At 52.4% G+C, this 27681-nt stretch overlaps 1 protein-coding gene across 5 annotated transcripts in view; it reads right to left on the bottom strand.

Annotated features, from left to right (window-relative positions):
• PKNOX2 (PBX/knotted 1 homeobox 2) overlaps positions 1 to 27681 on the bottom strand; it is a 254340-nt gene that overhangs the window by 72103 nt on the left and 154556 nt on the right. For 4 of the 5 annotated variants that reach the window (XM_032868837.1, XM_032868842.1, XM_032868838.1 and 1 more), the window contains 2 exons: positions 21555 to 21660; positions 3579 to 3687 (listed from right to left, as the gene is read on the bottom strand). In XM_032868837.1, coding sequence (XP_032724728.1) covers positions 3579 to 3665 — 87 coding nt within the window. In that variant the 5' untranslated portion in view covers positions 3666 to 3687; positions 21555 to 21660. Of the gene's footprint in view, positions 1 to 3578; positions 3688 to 21554; positions 21661 to 22534; positions 22549 to 27681 lie in introns of those variants that run through there. The other variant, XM_032868840.1, reaches the window with a different exon arrangement.

Below are 27681 nucleotides of genomic sequence, written 5' to 3'. Positions count from 1 at the left end.
TGGGTTTGCGCTGTCCTGGTTGGCCTTTAGTGCCCAATAAACACAGAGTGACATCCGTATAAGTAATCGCAGGGTTTCCCCAGGATGGACTGAAATAGAACGGAGGGGCCAGAAGCTTCTTTGGCCATCATACCATTTGGCTTGTGCCCAGATAGCAGGGGGCCATAACCATTAATGCTTCTCTCCTGAAATGGGAAGAAAAAAAAGCCTCCCTCATTTTTAATAACTTTATTCCCCAAACTTCAAAAATGAAATTGCCAAGTTAAGAACTTGCCTTGAAAAAAAAATTCTAATTTATTATAAAGAAGGTCCGGGGCTTGGGAATTTTTTAATGCAGATTCCTAATTTTCCAAAGTGAGATTCTCCTGTGCATTTGAATAGATTATGCTCGGTATTGCTAGCCCTTAGCACAACGGGAACATTATTAAAACGATTGCATGGGTCTCAGAGGAAGGGCTCTGCTTCTCGCTTCCTTTCTCATTTTGGGGACTTCGTATCAGAGACTGTCCATTTTTGCCTGTGGAAGAAACTGGATTTCCAAGGAGGTGATACAGAGAGGTACTCTGCTGTCCAGGCCTTGAGGAAACAAGTCAGACCGGATCCAAAAGTAATGAGATTAGACCTAAAGGAATCGAAGGAAGTGGAGAATCCTTCCCGGAGAGCCCCGTTTAGAAAGGGACTCCCCTGTGTGCCTGACCCATGTTCCTATTAGGCCCGGCTTTCCTGAGGACATTGAGTATCAGAGAGCAGCTGGTTCTCTAGGATAATGAGCATGATGAGGGCAATGGAGCAGGGCTTCCCCTGAGAAGTTGGGTTCAGCCTCTTGAAAGCAGAAAGGGAAGAAGGCAGAAAGATCCCTAGCAGAAGACTCACACAGAAGACATTCCTATGTGGGAGCCCCTCCTAGGAGCCCCCAAAGAATGTGGAAAAGGGAACCCACTCCCTTAAGAGCCAATCGGCCTCAAAGTCCAGTTCTCTCTGGAGTGGACAGCCTTCCCCGAGTAGGAGTCAGAGGTCTTTGCTCTGGGGATCTCACTCACCTCTACCATCCCGCCCAGGCCGTCTCTGCCTGAATGACTCCCCACGACTCCCCATTCTGATTCAGTTTCTTTGGGAACCGTGTTGGCTCAGGGAAGGCCCATGGCAACCCAGCCATAGCCTAGTGGCCTAACCAAGGCCATCAGGACTCCAGACTTTGGCTCGGTCACTTGACCAGGGACGATGACACTTCCTGTCAGACACTTGTTCCCGGGGCCCTGGGGTTACAAATAGATGTGTGGCTTCCTTAGGGCAAAGTATTCCTTTGCTGTAAATGGATTTCCCAAGGTGAAGTCCTGGTGGCTCCTCAGAGAGGAGAGCCTTGCGACAGTCCTGGCCCAGGGCTACTCGGAGGCCCTAGATGGGGACCCAGAGCCTCGCTCCCTCCCCCAAAAGGCTGGAGCCGCTCACTGGTGACTTCCGGGGGGCTGAGGGCCCGAGAGCTGCGGCCCCACCTCCATCATGTCCCTCAGCAGCTGGGATGTATTAGTTCTCAGCTGTATGCTGAGAATTAAATTAGGCTCCTGTACTTAACGACGCCCGGATCAGCATTCTTGGACCACAGAGGCCCTGCTGCAGCTCTCCCGCTAATCCCCACCAAACCCAGACTTCTCCCAGCTGCCCCAGCAGGCAAAACAAGGCTTGGGGCTGGCGGGGGGTAGGCAGCAGCCACCAGCTTTGCTGGTCCAATGCTCTCTGACCTCTTGGCCCTGCCCTCGTCTGTCCCTGATCGTCGCGTATGAGGCCTTGGCACCCACCACCTGCTAAGGATAGGAAGTGACCGCACGTCCGTCCCCCATTTCTACTGTGAAGCTAGGAGAGTAGGATCCAACTACAAAAGAAACGGAGCCAAAGTGCTTAAATTTATCGGGACCCTGGGGGTCCCCAACGCTGCCCGAGCACAGGAGAGGATGACGTCTGTGTCTACTGAGGGAGGAGGAAGCTCGTTCCCCATGATGGCCTCTGTGTTCCTAGGTCTCCATAGGCCAGGCCTCCTGCATTTCATTCTGACTATGGAGGGGAGGGTCCTGACGTGGTGTCGCATGCTTGGAAGCTTTCAAATAGAGGGACCACGTAGATGCTGAGCCCGCCCCTGCGGTCATTCGTGGAAAGCTCCGGATGTGGCAGGGGCTTGGCCGCATAGGAGGCGGGGTTGGGGAGAGCCGAGGAAGGGGTGTGGAGCTAACATGTTGGAGCACGGGTGGGGATAAAAGGACATGTGTTGGAAGGCTGGGGAATGACAAGTGCTTTTGAATTTCCGGCGGGAAGAGGAGTCAGTGGTGGTCTGCAGGCTGGACATTCTGTAAAGTGGTGATTTCTTGGGGGCAGGGAGAGGTGAGGGGAATCAGGGATGGATGGAGCAGCGGCTGTATGCTCACACCAGGCTGGGGGTGTCCGGATCCTCGGACCTAATGTGAGCAAATTCAGTTAATCCTGTGTCTGCATCTTAATATCCCCCTCGTGCTGCACAGACCTGCTACGTAGTCCCTGAGAATGGCTGCGTGTGAAATGCTCAGGAGCGAGGGGCATCAGACAGAGCTGCTGGTCCCCTGCACACGGTAGGCTTTCACTGCTCCTTTGCCGGGTGAATGAGTGAACGAGGGCTCTAGCTGGCTCCGTTCACGTTACAGATACTCAGTACCCCCTTACCAAAGTAGTAGTCGCTTGAGAGACCAGGGTAGAGAAAATAGGAGGGAGTGAAGGTAAGGGCGGGAGAACCGAGGCCCCTCTGACTGCACAGCCACATCACTAACTCAGGGTCTCCAGAGAACCAAGTGTGGAGAGAGGTGAGCATGGGAGGAAGCACGGGTCCGAAGGGATGGGTCTGAAGGGCCAGAGGAGCCCGACCCACAAAAGCTGCGCCGGGCCTCTAGACGGAGGGGAGGAGATAACAGCAAGGCAGTGCGAAGATGCCACCGTCTCAAGAGGGGCAACCAGGATGGAGTCTCAGGAGAGCTCGGGGGGCTGTTGTGTCCGAGCTGAGGGATGGAAACTGGGAACCAGGGGTAAGGGTTGGAGGACGTAGAGATACAGTCCTGGCCTTTTTCTAGCAAGAAGCCAACGGAATCCTGAACAGAAGAAGGGTGATTCCTGGAATGGGCAGGCAGAGTAGGATGGGACAGAAGGGCTCCAGTGACCAGTAGATGAGGGATCTACTCCAAAGGACCCTCTGATTAGGGTTTCCCCAGATACTCAAAGGCAGACTCGATTCATGGGCATCTGGATCTCCCCGAGTGAGGGGTTGGGTGCGTTTGTCCGATGTCTGCTCCAAGTGGGAAGCAGGCTGAGGGTGGGGAAAGGACCATGACTGGGGTCTCCAGACCATGGTCCCTGATGTTGCTGACAAAGCTACCCAAGTAGGATCCAAACCCGGTTTTCTCAAAGGCAATGGTCCTCCGGGGGCCTGTGTTGACCGGCTCTCCAGAGGCAGGAGAAGAGCCCAGAGTGTGGCCAGGAGATAGCTGGGGGAGGCCTCGCTCTGTCCCGCCCGGGGAAGGCCACCGCACCCCCTTCCCATCGTCTAGTCATTCGACACTCACCTGCGGGCTGTCCTGGTAGGGTGGGGGAGGGACATTCTGCGTGGCCATCATCGTCAGAGCAGGGGCTGGGGAGGCATGTTGCATCATGGGATTGATTCACATCGAGGATCTGTGGCAGGAGAAAGGGGGCCGCACCGTTAATAGGCTGAGCGCAGGGAGCCCTGGGGACCGGCCAGCTCAACATATTCTCAGGCCAAGCCACCTGGACTGAGGGCCTACAGCAAGCGCTGGAAGCCCTTTAGGGGAACAAATGAGAGCTAAAGGGGAGAGGCCGGGGTGGGGAGGGGCTTTCTAAGCCATTTTGACTTAAAAGAAATGATATTCAAATCATACGTGAAACAACTGAACACCCCCCACCCCCGAGCCATGCTTTGTACAACATCAGCTGGGGCCTGGTGGGCGGGGAGGGGTAAGGGAAGGGGAGCCTGGCTGGTGGCAGCACAGGGCACTGGCGGCAATTCGGGTATCCCCCAAGACAAGGGCGCTGGCCCTTTCCCAGGCTTCTGGAACAGGCACCTGTGCTCTCAGGGGTAGGAGGTCTCCTGCCCTAACTCTTCCAAGTCCCACCTCCCTACCCCAGGGTCTGTGAGCACAGGCTAACCCCTCCCAGGCGTGCTCGTCACACCCCCTAGTGGCCGAAAAGGGAGGTGGGGTGCAGGCTGGCTCAGACTGGAGGGTGGGGTGGCCAGGATGGGGAGACCAGTTGGTCTTCAAGGAAGGGAAAGAGGCTGGGAGACATCCGAGAGCCTGGGTGAGCCTCCCGTCACTTGCCGAGTTTTTCTAGGTGTGTGCTTGTGACTGTGGAGCAATGGATAGGTCTGCGACGTTCTTTTAAGTAAGCCTCCTTAGCCTGCGTTCAGTACGGAGTCACCAGAATCTTGGGGCCAGGAGAGCAGAGCCAAGACCACCCCCATCTTACAAACAGATGAGGGGATAGAGGGTGTGCGGAGGGGGTGGGGCGGTGCTAGTGAAGCAGGGATTGGACCCAAATCTCCAGGTGCCCTGTCCCCGGCTGTCCTGCACGGCACTACTCCCCACCCATCACCAGTAAGTGAGCTGCCCCTCCTGGGCCTCAAGGTTTCTTCTTGAAATGGAACATGGTGCTGTAAGTGGAGACAGCCTGGCAATGCTCCCCACCCCAAGGAAACGGAATGCCCAGAAAGCTGTTGAGCTACACTAGATGCCCTGGAATATTTAGAGCTGGAAACCACAGGCGAGTTGCCTGCCGCAGCTCTGTCCATCATGGGGCCCGGAAACTCCTAAAAACCTCTGTGGGGCAAGGGACCTGTGCTTCTCCTGGTTGGAGGGTGCTGATGAGCTAGAAACATTTGTGAGCACAGACTCAGAACTTCCCTCCCCTCTCCCTGAGAGCACTGTGGGGCTCCCTCCTCGTTCCACTGATGCCTTCCCATGCCTTCCCTAGGGTCTTCTGGAATGTTCACATATGTGAATTCTGTGGTAATGTGAGGGTGTTCGGAGCTGCCTAAGGGAAGGGCCTGATATCCAGCACCCTGAGGGGTGTGTGTCTCTGTGTGTGTGTGTGTGTGTGTGTGTGTGTGTGTGTATGAGACAGAGTGTGGGTGTTTTTTCATTATTTTTCAGGAAAAGGAGGAAGTAGGAAGGCTGGCCTGACCTGAGTCTCTGGCTATGCTCGGACCTTAAGTGCGTGCGGAAACACGGGACACGTGTAGGTGTTCATTCACGGACTATTTATTTATCAAGTGTCGTCTACACGCTAGGAGGTGTGGGAGAATAATCAAGAGGAGGCAAGCTCTCCTCTCCAAGGAGTGTTATCAGTCAGGGAGGTGAGGGCCCAGCAGGAAAGAAGAAAGAGAAATGAAGGTTCCAGAGGAGACAGCAAAGGGACAAAGGGCTTCTGCTGGGCCTGTAGGGCATCCCCTTGGCCTCTCTGCCACCTCCCCTCGCCTCCCCTGGCTTTACCTCAGATGACAGACCACCAGGATGTCTTTGCAACAGAAACACTCAGGGTCTCCCCACCTCATGCACACACGAGGCACCCAGATCCATGCTGTATTTTTGCCAAGAGTGTCAGAAGGGAGCCCTTGGGGGAGCCTGTCACTTCAGGTGGGAAAACCAATGTCTTCGTGGCTGGCTTTTTGTCTGGGTGGCGGTAAACATCCAAGGAAGGCAAGAGCAGAGTGGAAAGTGTTCCCGAGGGAAAAAGAGGATAGAGACTCCCTGAGATGTCCGAAGAAACTTCCAGAATGACATTTGAGAGATTAAAATGAGTGTGGAATCTCTTTTAGACACTGAGGGACAAGAGGATATCGGGATATTTCAGGAGTGTGTTAGGCTCAGCCTTTCCTGGAACTCTGGCAGATGAGGTAACTTTGGTTGGGGCCTCAGGACCTGCCTTCACACCTCTTCCTTGGAGCTTCCTTGGAGCTCCTTGGCCAGGGGAAAGTGAACCACTGTGGGGCTGTAGTGCCAGCAGCCTCCAGAAGAGGGAGCCTGGGGGCAGAGTCTGGGGTGGGAGCTCCCTACGTGGTTTCTCTCTCCTCTTAGGGGCAACGGGTTCCCTTTAACCTAGGGTTTGGGTCTTGGGGTGACCTCATTTCACGCAGGAGAAAGTCAGTAAAGGCATAGCAGAGGACACTCAATGAGGAGGACTGGGGCTAAATAGAGGGGTCTTTAATTTGCTTTCTTTTGTTCATTGTCCAGTGAATGGGAGGTGGGGTCATTTTGGAGTTGCTGTCCCTAGAAATATTTGCCATGGCAGGAGGGCTACCCAGCGTGGGGGCAAAGAGAGATGGGTGAAAGGGGTCTGCAGCCAGAAGCAACCACCGACGCCCAGGCTGAGAGGAGATTTTTCAGTCTGGAGTCTGTCAGGCTGGGAGCTGGGGCCAGACCTGCCTCGCCAGAGGACACAAGAACAATTTTCTGAGGACCCAGATGGCCTTTGCCCCTCCCCTCCCCCTCTCTGGGGTCACCACAGGCCACTAGGCCACTAACCCATTGCCCTCTGGGGGCTTCTCCTGCCAGAGAACAGGAGGACTTTTCATCAGGGGCTTAAGCTTTGTCGGTTCTCTACTCACTCAGGCATGGAAGCTTCTGGTAAGGAGACGCTGGGGGAGACCCCACACCCATCTCCGGAAGCTTGCTCTTTTCTTCACACCACTCCACAAGCACAGGCACTCCCCCGTCCTTGGGGAACCCCACTGGCAAGGCTTGGGGGAGCTGAGGGATGTGTGGAACCTCCCTGGAGAGGGATGTGGGGATCCAACTTCTCTTGTCTGAAGCTGGGCCCAGTGAGACTCCATAGCGGGTGGAGGGAGCTCCCTGAGCTATCCCTGCGTACCCAGCCCTTTTTACACTTTCTTTGGGTGTCCGGAGGGGAGTAGTAGGCCTGGGCTCTAGAAACTGCAGCCTGCGGCTTCCGGCATTTGTCAGTGGCTCAGAGAGGCTGCTCCGCCCTGTGCAGAGGCCCCAGCGCTCTGTTACCAGACACCAGGGCACTCCAGGGAGCGCAGCCAAGATTGCAAATGGAGGATGCATGAGGAATGATTTACCACCGAGAAATTTCCCTTCGAAGGCAGGCTCACGTCAAAAGATTGTTCTTAATGTTGAAAACCTTTATTTTAGGACAGCTGGGAGGGAGAAAAAAAAAAAAAACACCCTAATGCAACATTCGGCCCCACAGTGATCTCCAAGAAGAAATAATGCGTGTCACTGATATTATCAAAAGGAGCTAAAACCGCCATTTTATAGAGCTCAGGGGCCCAGGAAGGCTGTGATGCACAGGTTGGGGGTGGGTGAGGGGACATCAAAAGACACCCCTTTAGGAAGTAGGAATGGGCAGCTGGGGAGCACCCACTCCCTGTCTCAACTCTTGCTCCCCCAGCCCTGCGAGGTGAGGCCCTGGGTCTGTAGCCCCAACTCCAGCGTGTTGACAAACAGGCTTAGAAAAATATAGCAAGCTCGTTAGGAAGGAGCTCATTAGGACTTGTTGACATGAAACCCATTAGACCAATTAACATTCCATTAACGGCCTGGGGCACCAAGGGGTTAATGCTGCCCAGCAGTAATTGGGCTGGGGTGCTGGGGTTGGGGGCTCAGGGCCTTAAGGATGAGAAACAAAGTCTAATTGGGAACTCTCTGGCCAGCTGGCCCGACAGCATTTGTTCTCGCCCTCTGACCCCAGCCGAGACTACTTTGTATCTGGCACCCGCTTGGAGGGGGCGGGGATGGGACCGCTTCCCTTTGGCTTCTCACAGTCCGGCCTCATGGCCCTAGATGGGAGCCTAGGCGGATGGTGGGCACCCGCCAAGGTGTGGAAGTATTTCCATCCTTTCCTACCCTCATAATCCTGTTTTCTTCATCCATCCCTGCTCCCACTTCTGGTCCAGTTTCTCTCTTAGCGCCCAGAGAAGCAAGTTCCCTCTCCTCTCCCCGGTTACATGTGCGTGACCGCTGCTTACAAAAGCTCTTTGGAGAAGCTAGAATTCTTGAGGCCCCAGAACCTGATTCATCTGGAGAATGTTGTAGTTTAGGGCAGAGGGGCGAGGGGAGGGAACACTGGCCCTGGGTCTTTCTTCTTTCCTCCCTTCCCTCCCTCCCTTCCTGCTATCCTTCCTTCCCTAGGAAGGAAGCTAAGCCGCACTGAGGAGGGCCCCATAAAAGCCCTTCTCTTCTGTCCTCTGACACACACCAGCAGTATTTTCATTATTCTCCTTCCCTAGCTACACGTAGAGGCTGTGGAAGTCCCATCCCCTGCCTGGGCCTCCTTTTCCTCTTTTCGTAAATTCCCTTGCTCAAAGCCTGTACTCAGGGTCAAAAAGTCTGGAATCCTCATCTAGCTCTGTCATGTATCTGTGGCCAATACAAGTCAAGTTCCCCTCTTGGATTGCAAAATGAGGGGTTTTACCAGAATATTCTGGAAGTGTTTGTCCATGGTGAGCCCTCAACACAAGCTTGGTTGAATGGAAGGGAGACAGTTGGATTGTAGCTTCATTTCTTTTTCTTTTCTTTTTAAAGATTTTATTTATTTATTTGACACACAGAGATCACAAGTAGGCAGAGAGGCAGGCAGAGAGAAAGTAAGGGAAGCAGCCTTCCTGCTGAGCAGAGAGCCCGATGTGGGGCTCGATCCCAGGACCCTGAGATCATGACCCAAGCTGAAGGCAGAGGCTTTAACCCACTGAGACACCCAGGCGCCCCTGTAGCTTCATTTCAAAGGCTAGCCAACTCATGTCTTCTCCTCCTCAGTGCCCATTTGAGAGTGAGGGAGAGAGGTCCCTGAGGCCAGAGAGCCAGGAGCTCTCCTCAGCACCCCCAGCCCAGAAGCCCCCATCCCACCCCCTAACCCCAGGCCAGGGAGGGAACCCTCTGAGCAGCTGCCCAGGCCTGGGTTCTGACGTCTAGACAGATTTGCAGGAGGCTGAAATAACAGAGTGAACTCAGCAGGAGAGACCAAAAGGCTGCATTAGTAACCTGGCTGGCTGCAACTTCTCCCTCAGGAGCTGCCGCCTCGACCCTGGCGCAATCCCCTTTATTTTCCTTCCGCCTAGAGAGCCTCGTCCAAAAGGAGTCTCTGGCCCAGCTCCCTTCCCAGAAGTGGCCTGTAGGTGGCGCCTCGGAGCCCTGCTTTAATTGCATTATATAATAGAACCTGTTTACTAAATCATGTAATCAGTCGCCTTAGGATTTACAGCTTCGGATGTGTATAGAGAATTGGACTTTGAGTCAAATTTAAAAACAAATAAAAATGAGAGGCAGCTGTTGCTGATAGTGTGATATTCATCTTTTGGAAACAAATTCACCCCACTGCTATAAATTATGCCTGGAAAAAAAGTGTTGGTGGTGGGAAGGAGTTGGCTAGGTCTCCTGTGCTGGCAACTCAGAGCGATGAATCTTGAAATAACGGTGTCAACCTGTCACTGATTTCATGTGACTCTGGATTTATCTAAAGAAACGCAGGGGTGCGTGCGTGCACACACACACACACACACACACACACACCAGATTTCTTTGCAAAACCCAGGAAGGGCTAGAAATCTCGAGATTTAGAGGAAACACTGTGGTCACTGTGTGGGGTGTACGAAGTCAGCTGCTGGGTGGTGGCGGGGAGGGACCACGGCCGGGATGGTGGAGAGCATGGAGGTGAGAGGGAGGTTGTAACTCTGGGCTGGGAAACTTGAAAATGTGAGGAGGTTTGGTTGACACGTCTGCAAGTGAGAGAGAAGCGAAGGGTCCTTGAGGAATGAAGGGGAAGGGGCCAGCCCCCCAGGAGCCTCCCAAACACTGGACCGGGTGCTCTAGGAATCAGGGGGGAGCTTAGGGGCCCGAGGATTCAGGCGACAGGACTGCTGTGGCCTCGTGGATGCTGCTTTGCCCCATCTCTCTGACCTCGGGTGCTGGGGGTGAGTGGAAGTCCTCAGGTCTGATAAGAGCAGGCTCAGAGTGGGGCATGGGAGCCAAGCAGGTAACTCTACAAGGAAGCACAGGTGGAGGGAGACCCTAGCAGTCTTTGCACTCAGAAGCAGACCCCTGACGTCCTGAAGGCCGGCTGGCTAAAGGTCCAAAATGAGCCACCGCTCCACCATGACCCAGGTCTGCATGGACACTGCACCTGGCACAGAGACCCAGGTCATTGCACAATACCCCAGCCAGAAGGACCACTTCCCTGGTGCCCCTCTGGTTCCTGCTTGGACATATCCATAGGAAATCATTTTCTAATGACTTCAGCAAGATAGCAACTGAGGCCACTCAGACCCCTTGGTAGTAAATTGTCATTTACTACCTTTCTGAGAAGTCTACTTGGGCGGTGGTGCCGGGTCATGCCCTATTATGCTGGTCTCCAGGGAACAGAGTGGAGACAGAGCAGAAGCCAGTGTGAGCTTTAAGAGATGTGAAAATGTCTCTCTCCCCCTACCTTTCTCTCTTTCTCAGCTCTAACTGCCAAGTGGGGCAAATGGTCTTCAGAAGGGGTAAGAGCCTTCTGTGAAGTCAGAGAAGCCAGAGGCCTTCCTGCTCCCCACACAGGGAGGACAGTCTCTTCCAAATGGTGTTTGTCCTCCTCCCAAGGGTCTCCACTCCTCTCCTTCCCCCACCCCCAAAGCCATTTTGCAGTTGGTCTTCCTCGTAGCTGGGTCAACAGATCATTTATGCACTCTGACCCCAGCTGAGAGACCCCGTTCTGGGAGCCGGGGTGGTTAGGAGGCCCCCTGGATCCCTCTTGCCGCAGTTTAGGGAGGGGACGCTCAGGAGTTACAGAAGGCAGAGGGTTCGACTCTGCCCTGGCTGTGAGTGGGTCTGTTGGTTGTCACAGACCACAACACCCCCTGACTGCCCTGCCCAGAGGGGAGCCCCCCACCTCGCCCTCCTGTTTCCTGCCATGCCTCCCTGATTCATGGGGGTTCTGAGAACATCAGGGCCCAGACTTTGGGCCCCTCAGGGCTGCCGCCTTGCTCCCGAGCCCCCCAGCCCCCGCACCAGTTTAGCTATTTTGCAGTTTGGCTTCAAACACATGGACCAGGGTCAGAGTTAGGAGAGCGACTCCCCAGCCCTTCTTTCCTGCCTGCCTCCTGCTTCCCCACTCCGGGGCCAGGAAGCGACAGAGCCCTCACTCTCCTCCCTGCCTGGGCTGTCACACCTTTCCCAGCTTCAAAAAGCTGCTGATATATTTTACAAACTGAAACAGCAATTTAATTCCCCCTGATAGCAGCAATTGTCCATTAGATCTTCCTACCGAGGAGCTTTAACAATAATTCCTTTCATCCGACTGCTTGCTTCTTCTTGATCTGAGAATCAATCCCATAAATAGCAGGCAAGAGTTTTCACATTACTCTCCCCCTCCAGCTTTTAGCATTTTGATGAAGATTCTCATCTCCTCTTAAAGCACTTCACAACTTGGCAATTTTCCCCCCTTTGGTTTCTTTAAACAAAATAAAACAAAAAAACAGAAAGGGAGGGGGAAGCACGCCAGTTATCAGGGTAAGTGCCATCCCTGCACGTGTCTCACAGGTAAGTGCTTTGCACCTTTGCCTGCCTGGAGGCTGGGGGATGGCAGCAATGACCTCCAATGGCCACTCCCTAACCGCTGGAAGGGGGTGCTGCTCGCTCCAGAGGGGCCCCACCGTAGGGCCCTAAATTTCATGCTCACCCACAGTTGGGTCCAGCTTTTGCCTGTAATGCTCGACTCTGAGCATTTTCCTGTTTCCAGGAAAGCCCTCCCCTTGGCGCTGTATCTCAGGAGTAGAGGCCAGGAGGTCGTGCTGCTGGCCTGGTGGGGCCCACCTGAAGGTTCCATCAAGAAGCCTCTCCCTGGGCCTGTTTCCAAGTTCCCACCCATGGCTCAGGCAACTCTCGAAACTAGAGTTGGGATTCTGTCCCATCTGTTTCATGGCCAGCCCCCTTCAGCTCTACCCAAACAGCATGAGTGGGAGAGGCGGGGAGGAACAGGGAAAGGAGAGAGCTAGAGGCCTTTCATTCAATTCTTTTATCTTTTAAACGTGCAAGCAGTCCCAAGGATCAGGAGCAGAGGAGAGCCCTCCCGTTCTTGGGTAGCTAGAGTGAGGGTGGATTGCCAGGGCACTTGGGAGCCCCAGCCTGCTCCCCCAAGACACCATCACGTGCTCTCCTGTCTGCGCGCACACACACACACACACACACACACACACACACACACACAGAGAGAGAGAGAGAGAGAGAGAGAGAGAAACAAATCTAAAAATGAATCCAGGGACCGAAATCCCCCTCGACAAACCTGATTCCCAGGTTTATTATTATTTGTCAAGAGCTGACGGCAGCCGCTGCTCGGGAACAGAGCTGAGAAAACAACACAGGCTGGGCCCCTGAGGCTCACAACTCAGCAGAGACAGAGGAACAGCTCAGATGCTGGGGAGCCCAGATGGAGGGAGCCAAGCAGCCATCTCCCTGCTGCCCTATCTGCCTCCCTCCCTTTCAGAAATCTTTCTCTTTCTCCGAGGCAGGCACACTGGGAGAACGGCACTCCCAAGGAGCTGGAGAGAGGAGGGAAGACAGGGGTGGGCTGGAGCCACAGGACTGGGGCGGGGGGTGGCATCCATAGGGATAAGGGACCCAGATTCTTAGTCCATCTGTCCCTTGTGATGCTCTCAGATTCTGCTGGAACCTGACGCTCCGAGGAGGGTCAGCTGGGCCCCTTTTCTCTCTTAGGAAGATACCACGTCCTCTGGCAGGATGATACGTGGTTCTGTTTTCTAAAAAATTGCCTCCAGAAAAAAACGCTCAAGAGTCATGGCTGTTAAAGCAAGTGGCTCTCTGGGCTCAGTTTATCACAGAAAAGCCACTCGTCCCTGATACTTCCTCACCCAGCTAATGGATGTCCTTCCTCCCTAGGCCTTTGGGGTGGCCTAGGGGAGCTTGTGAGAAAAAGGAGGGAGACCGAGGAGCAGCGTCCACAGCGACAAGGTCAGCTCAGGGAGGAAAGGCTGCCCAGGAGCCTCCCTCAAGCTTGGTCCTCATGGCTGTTTGGAATGAGAGCGGGGACACTGGCTCTGTGTTCCTCATCTGTCGGGGTGGGGGGAGCCCCAGGGAAGGGACGATGATGGCCGCCATGTGCGAAAGACAAAGTGATGCTGGGCAGTGAGCCCATTCCTGGGCATTGCCAACCGGTCTCCAGCCCCAGCTGAGCAGAAACGCCCTCTATCACCTTATGAAAGTTTTCCTCCATGCTTTTTGCTGTGCTTCTCATCTGCCATTAAGGTCTCTGTATTACACTCTTGTGTCCTTTCCTTCATCAAAATTTTGCTCAAAACTCTACTCTTCCTTGAAGCAGAAGTACAGCACGGAAGCATGAATGATCACTATGTGTGTTTCTGTGTCGTGGGGGATCTGCTTCCCACCCGCATGCCCCATCTCGCCCACTGAACCCTGTGCCCCTCGGTAGACAAGATCATGGCCCTTCCTCGCGTTTCCTTTTTAGGGGACAGAAATCCTCTGCCGTACAATTTCACAAGCTCTATCTCCTTACGGGACTTGGATATGTACACAGTTACAATTTAATTTCTTTGGCTTACTGTTAAAATGTGAAAGGAACAAACAAATCTGGAGAACAGAGCTCTTCGAATTCCAGCAGTCATGTACACCTCCAGGAGAGTGGGTTTGTGTCTGGGGAGCAAATTTTGAGGGGAGTGAGATGGTAAATGGACCAAATAACAGCTGCTATTTATTGAGCTTTCCCTAGGCCCCAGGCATTTTGCTAAGTTTCTGATGCAGATAACCTTGTGTCTTTTTCCCAGCCACCGCCTGGTGTAAGCAGGAGGGCTGTGCCCATTCACCGGCGTGAAACTGAGGCTCGGAGCCATTGAGGAAGTCTTCCAATGTGACCCACGGTGTGATGTCTGCGACTGAATGTTTAACCTACAAGTCTCAGGGTGGAGGAGGGGAATGCCAGAGGACAAGTGAGCCACCCAGCAGGTGGGAGAAGTACAGAAGAGGCAAGAGTGATTGTGGAGACAAGCTACCAACTGGGTCGTACCATCCAATACGCTTCCCCACGTCCTGGATTTCCGTGAATTCTATGATAGCCATCCACCCTGGGCATGCGCAGCCCCGTTAAGGCACGCAGGCTTCGTTCGCCCCTGTGGATGGAGGCCCCCCTCGGCAGCCCCGGCAGCTTCGGACAGCGGCGCGGGTCCGCAGTTATCTAAATATTTCATTATGGTTTGCTGCTGTTATTTCACAAAAGTGAGTGGAAGAGGGAACCCTGGTAGTGGTGCTGGCAGCGAGAAGTAGGGGTCTCATGCCCATCACGCCACGGAGACAAAGATGGGGAACAGGAAGCTGAAAGAGAGGCTCATCTCCGGTGCCTGGGTGGCTCAGTGGGTTAAGCCTCTGCCTTCGGCTCAGGTCATGATCTCGGGGTCCTGGGATCGAGCCCTGCATTGGGCTCTGCTTCCTCCGTCTCTCTGCCTGCCTCTCTGCCTACTTGTGATCTCTCTCTCTCTCTGTCAAATAAATAAATCAATCTTAAAAAAAAAAAGAGAGAGAGAGGCTCATCTTGAGTCTCCACTCGCTGGTCTGGGGTTTCCGTCAGGAAGGGAGGGGACACAATTAAAGGATGCATATGAAATGACAGAAATCCGTTGGGGGAGGCTGCACCAAAGGGGCGATGTGTAATGGGGAATTCGATCGTGTGCATTAGCTGTCTGGGAGTCGGAGTCTGGGGACTTGTGCCGTGCTAAAGCCAGGCCAGCCAGGGCCCTGACCCCACACCCCGTGGCGCTGGGGCCGGGGCTCTGACTCACGGTGACTGGGATTCCGTCAGCGTCTCCTTCCTGTCACCGAGGACTGTGGGGCCCTACTGCGGCCCAGGTGCCGCCCCCCCCCCCCCCCCCCGGGGCCGGGGTGGGCTGGAAGGGAGCGTGCAGTCCACGGGCTGTCTGCTCTCTATGGATGTCTCGGCTTGGACTTCTTTCCCCACCCGCCCCTGGTTTTCCAGGACCACCCACAGCTGCAGAGAAGTCCCTGTTCTGGAGGGAAGGGTGCCCATGACTCACAGGCTCAGAGGCACCTGGCTCCAGCTTTGGAAAGCCTGTCCAGTTGCACAGCGTTGGCTTTTCAAGTTGGGGCAGCCCATCCTTGTGGGGGTAGCCCATCTCTTGTCATAGCTCCCCAAGTCCCAGCTTTCTCTCCCTGCAGAAGTCCCTTCCTGTGCACCCTCCTTTCCACCTTCTTCCTCTCCCAGCCCGGATGGATTCTGGGCAGTGGTCCGAATGGGGGACCAGTTAGGTCATCTCTACAGGCCAGGGGCGGGGTCCCCACAGCCTCCTGAGCAGGCAGCCGCTAAACAAAGTGCAGAGGACCAGAGCTGTGTTCTCCTTCCCACTGGCTCCTGCCTGTCCCCCTGCCAAGCCCAGCCCCTTCAAACCCCAGTCTTGGAAAGGGGGCTGTAGTTCTCAGGCTTCTAATAAGGAAACCTTTAGTCATCTGCTGGCCCTTTCTGCTGCACTTAGGCACTGAGGAGAAGTGTTTCATATTAGCAGCAGACTCTTTGAATACTAGCGGCTTGTCTGTAAGTTAGAACTCACCTCGAACCTGAATTCTGCCTTTTTGGCAGTGCCAACTTGTGTTCTATCGTTAAGCTCTCATGCCTGCCTTCGGTACAGAATCTTTGTGGACTTGACGTTCAAAATTGTAGCCCTTTCACTTTTCCCTCTTCTCTCTCCAGTAAGAGGGGTGCCACTTTCCATGGCACAGCAAGGACAGGAGATGCGAGAAGAGAGAAGACGGTGGACTCTGGCTCTTAGGGACCAATTAGGATGCTCTGACTTAGAACAGAGAATGATCTTCTGGGATCTGAGCCCTTGTGAACCTGGATCTTCCAGCGTCTGGCCCTCTCAGGGAAAAGGAACGAATCGTCTTGGCTCCCAGATCTAGAGGTTCTGTCCAGAGCAGGTTGGTCTGGGCAGTCAGGGGAGCTGCGTGTGAGGTGTCTGTTCCCAGAGCCAGTCTCCGGGGTGGGGATGAAAAGCAAGTGGGGAATTCTTATCCAAGATGCCTCCCCCAGGGTACAAGGTAGCCCAAGCTGGGGCAGAGCCGAGCTATCTATTGGCAGGGACTTCTCATCTTTCCTCTCTTTTTTAGGGCCCGGCTGTCTCAGGTCAGAGCACCTGCTGTGCAGGATTGCGGAGGGAAGTCTGCTGTCTCTTTGTCCTGGGATTCATAAAAGTGAAAAAAAAAAAAAAAAGATCTCACTTAATGAGATACTTGCCATGGTCAGGATTATTTCACTAATGGGAGCTTTGTGTGGAGGTGAGCTGAGAAGGTATAGGGAGCAGAGATGAAGAGGAAAGGAGGCCCACTTAAGAATGATTGGGAAGGTCAAGGAGAGAGGTCCCCACGGGGGACGGGCTGGGGTTGCTGAACCGATGAAAGGTTCAGGGAAATGTACGTCTCAGGAGGCTGGCCACTGTGGCTGCCCTACTACCCACCTTTCGCCTTCCTCTCACTTCTCACTCTCAGCTTCTTCCCCAGTCCCAGGATCAGCAGGGACTCAAAGCTCCAGGGCAGATTGCCAGAGGACCCACAGAGTGGAAGCCTCCCGAGCAGTCACGAGGTCTGACCTCTCTGTTCAAATGAGAAAACTTGTCCAGGTCCACGCAGTGAGTTGAAAATAGGGACCTACGCAGAATCTAGGTCCCAAGCAATAACTTCAATAAGCATTAACTGAGCATCTACTATGTACCAGGCTCTGTGCTGGGCAATGGATGTTCCAGGAGCAAACGGAGACAAGTGAGCAGGATAAGCAAAGAAATAATGAAATTACCATTTCCCTGAGCTGAAGCAAGACAGATGACTTCAGATGGAAAGTGATCCCAGGGCGTGAGCAGGGGTAATGAAAAAAAGAAAGGAGCAAATAAAATCTCAAGCCTTAGCACACAGTGGTGACGTTTATGAACTTGCAATAACAAACTGAAAGTTTCCCTAAATTCTCATTGCAATATCAGAAATAGGAAGACGGTAAGATAATGTCTTTGAAACCTAAGAGAAACAGGGTTTGCACATGGGATTCTGAGCTCTGTCAGAAGATCAATCAAGTTTGAAGGCAAAGTAGAGTCTGTTTTGGACACGTAAGAACTCAGAGTTTATTTCCCACTCATCCCTATCAAAATAATTAGAGGTGGTATTTCAGTAAAACAGAGCAATTAGACGAAGAGAATAGTGTCCACGCAAGACATGGTGGCGGTCCAGCGGGAGCCAGTGGGAGGGAGCAAGCTGGAGGGGATGGGGGGTGGGGGGGTAACAGGCGGTACATGGGGGGGTGCTCAGAAGATTCTCCTGCAGCGGCCAAGTTGTCACAACAGACTGTTCCATTTCCTTTCCCCTGGTCAAATCACACTATTTAGTTCTGTGGTCAGATAATATTTCTATCCTACAATCTACCTGTACTAGGAATGTCGAGGGAGCTACAGTGAGACTGTACATCTTATAACTCTATAAAGCTACTATTATCCGGACTACACATAACATAGAGTTCATGATATAAATCATTATGTGCTATACAATATATACCATGTAATATATAGACACACTATATTCTATATAATACTATACATCAAACATAGTAGCAAATATGGTTTAATAAAAATTATCAAACTAAGTCAAACTAGAAGGGGAGAATACATGCTAATTTCCCCAGCTTGCATAGCAAGGAGTGAATAGATAAATACACAAATTAAGAAAGAGGGATTTAAGTATATTACATAACACAACACAGGAAACACCAGCTACCAAATAACTACAATCAGAGACTGTTAATTGTAGTTGACTTTGGGTCATTTGGACCTTGTGGGTAGAGGTAGGGGAAAGAAGGGACGCTTTTCATTCTATTTTATATCTCTTACACTGTTTTTCCCTCATGTACCCTTTACTTCTAATTTTAAAAATTCCTAAAATAAGTAATGAAATATCCACAGAGGAGAATACTATGTGGTGGTTAAAAACAATGGAGTCAACCTATTTTGACCTGGAAAGCTGTCCATTATAGAGCCTAGGTTAAAAAAGCAAGTTCTTAGAATAGTATGTAAAACATGCTATTTAACAATGGTTTGCCTAAGCACCTGAACTAGTGAGATATCTTCCTTTCTGTGTTCTCCGCTCTATGTCAAGGGACCTGCTTTTGGAAGTCCTCCTTGTCTCAGATTTGTATAAGATACGTCTCTGGTTTTGCCACAGGGAAGAGCTATTTTATATCTGTTTCAAGTACCATATGTCAGTTTTTGATGATACGCGGTCAGCCCCAAGCCTGGCCTGGATGAGGCTGCTCAGGAGATGAAAGCCTTTCCTGTGGAAGCTTCTGGGGAAGGAGCATTGGATCCTTACAGAGGTCAAGACTCAGAGAGCGCCTGGCCCACCTCCCTCATTTCACAGATAAAAGCACATAGGTGGGGCCTGATAAAAGGTCACTCGGTTAAAGTTCCGTCCAGAAAAGAGAACTGGGCTGTTGAAAGCCGGAGTCGGGAGCCAGCCCCCGAGAAGTGGAAGGTGGGAACAGAGGCCTGAGGCCAAGGCTCTGCAGAGAATCCTATAGGGAGCTGGCCAGGGTGTGAGTGGAAGGGGGTGGGGGGATCCCCTTCAGGAGTTGCTCAGGGTACAGGTGGCTTGACTTGGAGGGGAGACAGGGCAAAATCAGACCAGACTGCCCTTCCTTAGTGTCCCTGGTGGCTGGAAATGGGGGCAGGAGGAAGCATGTTGGGGCTCCTGGGGAGGGGGATGGTGAGGAGCTGAACTTGACGGGACATTTCTTGTGCCAGCTGCTGGATGAGATGCTTTCTCCTATATCATCTCATTTAATCCTCAAAGAAGACTTCTAAGGTAAATACGATTATTCCAATTGCATAAAGACAATGCTAGTCAGAAAACCCAAGTTACTTAACTTGCCCCAAACCTTACAGCCAAGGAAGAGCAGAGCTAGAATTTGAATCTGGATGTGTCTGGTTCCAAAGTCCCAGCCCAAGAGATCAGAGGGCTTCATGAAATATAGGATAGCCAACTATAAGAGGAGACGTGTCCTTCCCCAACTGCGATGCAACTAATCCCGGTCCCTTCCCGTGTTCCCTTCCTTGCCTGTGTGATCAGTCCCTCTACCCAGTCCAGGAGTATCCAGGCACACTGGCTGGCTGGCTTCTGGGGACTAGGTGTTATGTTTGCTCTACAGGGCTCGGAAAATTCCCACCTCAGAGGGTACCAGCAGTGGAAGCTCCCTTTCTCACAGCTGAGGACACAAGGTCCTGCTGTGTCAGCTCTCGGAGGGAGATGGGCTGAGATGGAGCGTGAGTGCAAGAAGAGAGGGAAGCTGGAGCGCCGAATTCTAGGTTTCGAGGTGCCCAGCCCCACACCTGTCCTCCACCAACCTCAAGGGCACACTGACGGCTCTGTGGGCCCTCCGACGCTGCCCCCCGGCCTCGCCCTGTGTCTCCCTAGGTACCTCTGCCTCCACCGAGCCTCTGACTTCAGGGGGAGGCAGGCAAGCCCAGGAGAGTATGTCAGTTAGGGTTTGTCGTTGACACGTGGAGCTCATTAACGAGGCTTATTTTTAAATTGTAATTGCAAAATGTAAATGCTCCCCAAACTGATGTGTAATTGCTACCCCCTCCGCCCCAGCCCTTCCCCTCTGGTGCCAGCTTTGCAAGGAGAGAATTAGAAAATAAAAAGGGGGTGGATTATGTAAGCAAAACGATTTTAAAAAAAGAGAGCGAGAGAGCTAAGAATTTAAGTGAGACAGCTGGCGGCTCCTCTGATTACCACCCTTCCAGCATTAGCTGCAAAAATTGTCCCTGTCGACTGCACCAATCCCAGCAATGGTGTCAACTGTGTTTAGTCCCCAAAACAGACCAGACTGGCACTCAGCGAGATAGTCCGGCCGGCAGTGGAGGGGTGGGGGGATGGGGGAGGAATGGGGAGGGAGAGGGAGGGGGATGTCAGAGGGCTATATGAGGTTGCTCTAAGTCATCCACGGAAACTTTCCATTCTATGGAAAGATGCAGGCGTGAGCAGTCCCTCAACCCTTTTCCATCCTTCCCTTCAACCTAGCACAATGGAGGAAGCCAGAGCCCCCTGCATTCTCCCGGGCTGGTCTGGCCTGTTCGGACTTGAGCTCCTGCAGACTTGGCGTGGACAGCAATTGGGCTCTCAGTACAATGGTCAGGCCCAGGGAAGGCCACCAGACTTGGCAGCGACACCTGTCCACATGGGTTCACCGGGAGTTTCTGACCCTCTCTCTTTTTTCTCTTTCTTTTCTCTCTCTCCTATTTATTTATTTTTGTCATTTTCCCATCTTCTTTAAGGCCTCACCACCACTATCGTCTGTAGTGATCTCTGTCCCAAAAATGGGCATTGTAGAACCTACACTTAGGGTGAAGACTTGAGCTCCCTACATAGGCCTTTTTCTCTTTTTCTCTGGCTTTTACCTCTAGGAGCCATAGCTGGCTTCAGCATGCTCCCCACACCTCCCTACCCCTAAAACACAGAGCTCCCCAAATGGCCAGAAGGCACAGGAACCAGGATGAGCACTGGGGGGGGGGGCAGTTCTGCCCATGTTCCCCCCGGAATACCTGTGGCCTGGCTACCTTGGGGAGCTGGCCCCAGAACATTCACCTTTCTGCTCCAGTACTGTCTCCCTCTCCCTCTCTCCGAGGAAACCAGCTTTTGGGAGGAACTGGGCAATGACTGCCCCCAAAATGAAAGCTGATGACCTGTAAGGTCACGGCAGCCCTGAGACAGCAGGGAAATTTACACGAAGTCCTGGGCAGCGTCCTTTGGAGTCGGGGCCCAGCCTCACCATAAGAGATCCAGTCCTTATCATGAGTACTGGAAAGAAAGAGGGGTTGTTTTGGATAACTGGATTTCTAAATCCCTGCCTATACTGGTACTTAATGTCTTTGAGATCATGAAGTTACTTAAGGGGATTTAAAAAACCCTATCTGATAAGAGGATTAAATGAGAGTCTCCATTCAAAATGCCTTATAGGTTCTAAAGAACTATTTCTCAGAGCTCATCAGAAACACCTGGGATGCAGTTTCCTCCGTGTTCATCAAAAACACTTGGGGTGCAGATTCCTGGTCTTAACCTCGGCTTAGAAAAGCAGACTCTCTGGAGTGAGGCCCAGGTAGTGCCTCTTAACAAAGACCCCCAGGCAATTCGTAAGTGATAACGCTTGCTCCAGAAGGTTATACGATGGTTATGATCATGGTGGATGGAAGCAGCAGCCCAACCATCCGCGTCCACAACACTTAATTGTTCCCAGACTACGGAGAAGAAAAGAGAGGGGCGCAGGAATGAGGCACAGCTCTGGCCCTGTCCTCAAGGAGCTGAGGAGGAAAGACGTAAAAACAATACAGTACTGTGGGTTCCCAGCTTATATGAGCTACGAGCCAGCTAATGGGATGGGCAGCTTCTCGAAGTTTCCAGAAGAAAAGATCATCTGCCTGCAGGGTTTACCTATGTGTTTAAGGATGGAGAAGCATTTCTTACTGTTTGGGTGATCCTGGCGACTTGAGGATGGCCCTCAGGAGACTCACTCCCTCTTCTCACTCCCAGCTGGGCCGGAAATTCTTCCTGTCAGCTAGCGCCAAAGCACCTGCAAAAAAGGGCAGAGCAGCTTTCAGAAGGGATTAGAGGCCCCGAGTGATCAGAAACCAAGGGGGCACCCGCTCTGGCTCTGAGGGATATATGCCATCTCCTCCACAGAACCCCCTGCCATGTTTACGATGCCAGTTTCTCTCCTCGGTGTGGCTGCTCAGGCCCACCGAGTCATCCGAGAGCCCACGTCCTTGTCACACAGTTGCAATACGCTGTGGTCACCCACCTGGTTTCCTGATACCAGTTGTACACATGGCCTTCTCTCCCCGAGAGTGCAGGCAAGTCTGAGGGATTCCGGGCCCTAGTTAGTGCGGAGCTGCCTACTTGTTTGAAACTGTAGGAAACTCAAAGGAAGAGTAGCCATCATGTTCAGATGTGTGGCTGAGTCCCGGGCCCTTTTCCAGCGGCAGGCTTTGGCTGGGGTTCTGGGGAGATGTTAATGGGTGGGGGGAAGGGGACCTGCAGGCAGCAGGGAGGAAGAATCCCCCAAGCAGAGATGGGCGGTGAAGGACAGCCTTGGCTTAAAGTCAGCTCTGGATGGACTACTTACTGATATATTTTTAGATCGAAGTGAATTATTTTGGTTCTCAGTATTTGAAATGAACCAAGACGTCCAGAAACCAAGGTCGGTGGTCTGCACTGTTCTAAGGCCTCGCCTGGCACTTCCCAGACACACACATTGGTTTTCTCCTCATGGACTGAGTTGCTAATTTAACCCCAAGGAGGCTACCTTTGGGGCTAGGATGGCAGGGTCACGGGAGGGAGAAGGGAGGAGGGCAGCTTGATGTCCGGGTGCATTTGCAGGGCAGCTTAGGGGAGCCCTTCCAGCCAAGAGCCCCAGCCTTGCAACCAGACGTAAATGCATCTTTAACATTCACAGTTCCTTCCTAGTTAACACCATCTTAGTCTCCTTGTAAAAACACATTTGCACCTCAGTAAAGAATGTAATTAACCAATGACATGACAACATGAGGGGCTAAACAGTGACCTGGGCTTGGAGCTGCAGTAGGGAAACGGAAGCTTCGACATTTGCCTGAACAAGATTTTCCCGCCTTCCTTCCAGTGTGCGTGTGTGTGCGTGTGTGTGTGTGTCTGTGGGTGTGTGCGTGGGCGTGCGTGTGCGCGTGCAGACACACGTGCTCACCAACACAGGCACCACTGGGGCTGGGGATGGCAGAGACACAGCATCCGGGTCCTGACGGGGTATGAATTCTTGCCTTTAGGAAAGAGTGAGCTGGGGTATGCTAGGAGGATGGGATGAGCTGAGAGAAGCTTCCAAGATCGCGAGGTTGGTGAATGAATTTCCATTAACAAAAGCTTCCTGGGTTAACACCAACCCTCTGCCCACACCCCAGACTCCTCCCAAGAGGAGCTGAGGAATAGAGACACATTCAGAGCCGCAGGAGGGGCAAGTGCCCCCCACCCTCCCCTGGCCATGGCCAGTCCTGGGGCAGCCACACAGAGAGGTCCAAGGGATCAGGACCAACGGAGGAAGAGTATGTCCTGAGCACCAGATTACTCTTGTCCCACTCCACACACTCCCAGCCTGTTCCTCCTCCCCGGGGCTGTGGGTAAATTCTGTGAATGGCTCCCGGTTGTATCTCCCCCACCCCCCGGCGGCAACAAACCCAGGAGAGGTGTCCTGTTCATTTCACTCTGCCACCACTTCCCATCCCTTTCCCATCAGGGCAAGAAGATGGTCTTCCTTCCTTTCCATGCCTGGTGACACAACCAAGCATGGGCCCTGTCCCTGGCCATGCCTGCCAGGCCCCTCGTCACCCCACAGTTCACCTCTCCGGCTTGTGAGCTGCCTCCAGACTGAGCTTCCCAGGCAGATGCCCTCATTATGCACCAGCCCCGGGCCCCATACAAGGCAGGACCTCACTACCCCTCAGGGGTTTGCTGCCATGTCAGCTCCTTCCCCAGAACTTTCAGGGACTCCCTGCTCATAGAAGACACCAGCAGAGGTTCACTGATGGCACTTTACCAAGTGCAGCCTTCAGGGTATCTGAAGTCTGGCCCCAAACGGCCCTGCCCCACTCCTCTCCATTACCCACAGGCTCTCCGCTCTCCACCCCAAAGCTAGCATTTTCCGTTCTCCAAACCCGTCCCATAGCTTCCCACTTCTCCTGCGGCCTCAGTCCTGTATTTCAACTCAAACATTCTGGTTCTTTCCTCTAGAACCACAAGTAATTTTACCTCCTCTGTGTTTCCAAGTAACACGCTGTTTATCATTCGCTGGAAGCTTTTGCCACATTCTGTTCCATGCTATAGTTATCTTATGTATTTTTCATCTCTTTCCAAACTGTAAGCTCTTCATGGGCAGAGAGTCTGTCTTATCCCTGTAATTTCTCAGTTCACCAAAAGCTTGCACATGTTGTGTCTCCTTTAACTCTTAAAGCAACCTCTAAAGATCATTATTTTAATACAACTTCATTTCCATTACCATTACAAAACAATATATACTGATTAGGACAAAATAGACAAATAAGAAGGAGAAAATTTAAGTTAGTTGTAATCCCACAATACAAAGATAACCACAGTTAATATGCAGAATAAAACTCCTCTTTCTTAAAAACAGTATCATACTATATAGGCTGTTCTATAGTCAGTTTTTTATATTTGTAACATACAAACACCTTTGAATATAAGGAAAATATACATTATAATCTTAGTGGCTAAATGGCATTCCATTTATGGATGTACTATAATTATTCAGCCAGATTTCTATCAGTTGTTGTCTAGATTATTTCCAGTTTTTGCTATCATAAGTAACATCCAAACTTATAGCTGAATTGTGCCCCACAACTTGATCATTGTTTTAGAATAAGCTTCTAGACGTGGAGCTGCCAAATCCAAAGGTATGTTCACTTTTAAAAATTTTTTACAAATTACTTACAGGAAGGTCACACCAATTTACATCCTATCTGCAATGTATGGGAGATGGCTTTTTCTTTCCGGGTGGTTGTTCCCATTTTACAGATGTGGATAATGAGGCTTAGGAAGGTCGGGTCCTGGGCTTGCCTCAAAAAAACAGCCAGCGAGTGGCATGTCTTCTGATTCCAGACATTGACAGTTTGTGATTCCAACTCCCCCCCTGGTCTTTGGGCTCTTGTATTTCTTACCTATCCAAAGGGAGTGCTTGTGGTATTAAGTGCTGAGTAAATGTTGCTGCCAGAAGAAAACAGAGGAGGATGTGCCCTGAGTTGTCAGGTGGGCCTTTCCTGGGAGCTCTGCAAGTGTCAGCCGTCCCTGACTCATTTCCCAGGTGTCTGGGGCCAACTTGGCAGATGAAAGCTCTGTTCTTGGGGAGCTTTTTACGCTTCCTTCCTGCCCTCTGCCACCCCTCTGGGCAGGGGAACATTTATTCAATTGAGCCTTCATGTATTATGAACCTACCGCATACTGAGGTCTGGGCATAAAAGATCAAGCGCACGCGCACACATTCTGTCTTCAAGGTGCTCACAGTCTAGATAATAAGGAAACAATTGTGCCCTCCAGTGTGTGATGGCTGCTGCTTCTGGCTGTCGGCCACACCACCCCTGCCTCCGCCAAAGTCCACAGTGGCAGGCGTGGGGAGAGAGAGGGTCTGGGTCAGGGCGAGGAAGGGTGCAAGCCCTGCCTGCCGGCTCCTTCAACCTCTAATTGTGTCCTTTCTTTTGCCTTTTTTTTTTTTTTTTTAAGGTTTTATTAGAACAAGCAGGAGCACAAGCAGGGGGAGCAGCAGGCAGAGGGAGAAGCAGGCTCTCTGCTGAGCGGGAAGCCTGACGTGGGACTCCATCCCAGGACCCTGAGATCATGACCCAAGCCAAAGGCAGACGCTTAACTGATTGAGCCACCCAGGCTCATCTGGAGCTCCTTCCCCGTGTCTTGGTGCAGCCACGTGATTTTCTGTCTTGTCTTTTTGCTCTAGCTTTACCTCTGCCCCCAGACGCCACCCTGAACGTGGCACTGAGGCTCCAGAGCCCCTCAGACAGGACCCACACGATAATAGAGAAGAGAAGCTGGCTTGCCCCTATGCAGGCACTAATCAGGCCCCATCTAAGGGAGGTGGGATGGTCTGAGGCGACACCAGCATGCCCCCATGGGGCACCGCTTCAGGGTTGCAACATACACGGATTTCTCCTTTCCTGGAACTGATAACTACCTACTTCCCAACCGCCTGGAGAAAGCTTCCAGGCAGAAATTCAGCTTGTAATCTCCGTTCTGTCACTGCCAGCAAATGCTCTGAGCATAAGGAGGGCAACGCACATGACGGAGAGTGCTGAGGAGGAGAGATAGTCTGGGGCTGGGGGCGCCAGGAGGAGACTGCCCTGGGGGCTGTGGCCACCTGTCCTAGCTGTCCTAGCTGGGCATGCTGTCCCTCCACACTCACACCTCCCTTGCCTGAGGGAGGGGCCGGAGTGTGCCTTTTTCCGTCTTGGCCAGAGAAACACACCACCCTTCCTCTTGGGGTTCTGTGCAATCCCTCTCCTCTAGAGGCTAGTGTGCGGCCTGCAACACTACTGCCCCAGGCCTGGGACTTAGGCTTACTTAGCAGGCAGCCTGGGCAGACAGAAACAGACAGAGATGGATGGATGGGAAGGCGGGGGGCTATGTGACCTGATGGCCCAGATGTTTCAGGGACAAAGGAGGAGGCAGGAGTGTCATCTTGAAGATGAAGTCCCATCTGTCCCTACCAGATCTCCAGGAGATCCAGCAGCCTCCATCCCTGGTTCTCTGGCTCTCGTCAGGCCCTTCCCTGCCTTTCCAAGCTTTAAACCAGGCCACCTTCTGACAAGGACAGGCAGGCTTCCCCAGAGAACACCTTTGCCTGTTTTGCCAGTGCATACCTTTTGCAGGTGACTAACACAATGGTGAGCCCTGGGCCTCTGAAATCTCTGACTAGAGGCCCACACCAAAGGCCTGTTTTCTGCCCACTCTGAAAAAGCTGCCCCATCCTATATCTAAAAATACAAAAAATGCAAAAAATATCAGAGTCACTGTCTCCTTTGGCCTAAGAGCCTTGAAAGAGCCTGTTCCCACCCTGGAGCCCACCCCAGGGCCTTTTCTCGCCTGAGTGTGGTGATGGAAGGACCCTCAGGCACCTCTCCCAGGGCAGAGTGAGCGTCCAAGGCCACTCTCACTGCCTTGTGGGGTGAGTGAGTCAAGGAAGCATGGCAGCTCGTTCCAGCCTGGCCATGGGTTTGCTAGGTGGATCCAAACCCTTCACCCTTTGAATTGTTCCATCATCACTGTCATCACCAACACCATCAGTCTTCATCATTGTACACAAAAGCCTGGGCCTGACAGTGTGATCTCATTCTCTGACCGCTCTGGCTGTTGAATCCACCCGTCCCCGTGAAAGCCTCACGGATCTGCAGAGTGACAAGGCTGGTCTCAGAGAGACCGGATTCCCGTCCATTAGGAAGAGAGGGTCTCCTTGGAAGCTAAGATGATTCACAGACTTGTTTATAGTGATTCTCTCCTGCTCAAAAATCTATAATGGCTTGCCAGGGCCTAAGAAGACAACATTAGGATTTCTTAGCTTCCATTTGTCCCCCATAATCAGCCCAAACCTACCTCTCTTACTGAATCCCCTGGATCTTTCAACCAAACCATTTCTCCAGCCAGGCTACACTGCCATTGTCTCATGACCTAGTGCATACCATGTCTGAGCCCTGTGCTCCCCCCTCGCTAAGCCATGTGCCCTTCTGGAGGGCCTTGTTCTCTCCCTTCCTCTCTGCCGTCCAGCTCCATCAAGGTCCTGCACTTGGGTCCCTTTTCCTCAAAGACAGGCTCAAGTCTTGTCTTTCTCTGACCTTCTGCACCTGAATGAGGTCAATCTCTTGCACCCCATCCTGTGGCTGGCCCTCAGCCTTACTCTATTTTGTGATCTTCTGCTTTCTGTGTTAATCTGCATCTCCTCAATGGCATCATACATCTTTGAGGACAAGATTTGTGCCTTCCATTTCTAGAAGGCCACCCATACCCAAGTTAGTACTGTGTCCTTGTAGATCATGGAAAGTATCATTCCGGT

Source organism: Lontra canadensis, unplaced genomic scaffold, assembly GCF_010015895.1.
Source record: "Lontra canadensis isolate GAN:19392208 unplaced genomic scaffold, GSC_riverotter_1.0 scaffold36, whole genome shotgun sequence".
In the NCBI taxonomy this organism is placed as follows: Eukaryota; Metazoa; Chordata; class Mammalia; order Carnivora; family Mustelidae; genus Lontra; species Lontra canadensis.
Note: the sequence above shows the minus strand (reverse complement) of the source record. Positions and strands in the feature narration are given on the sequence as shown.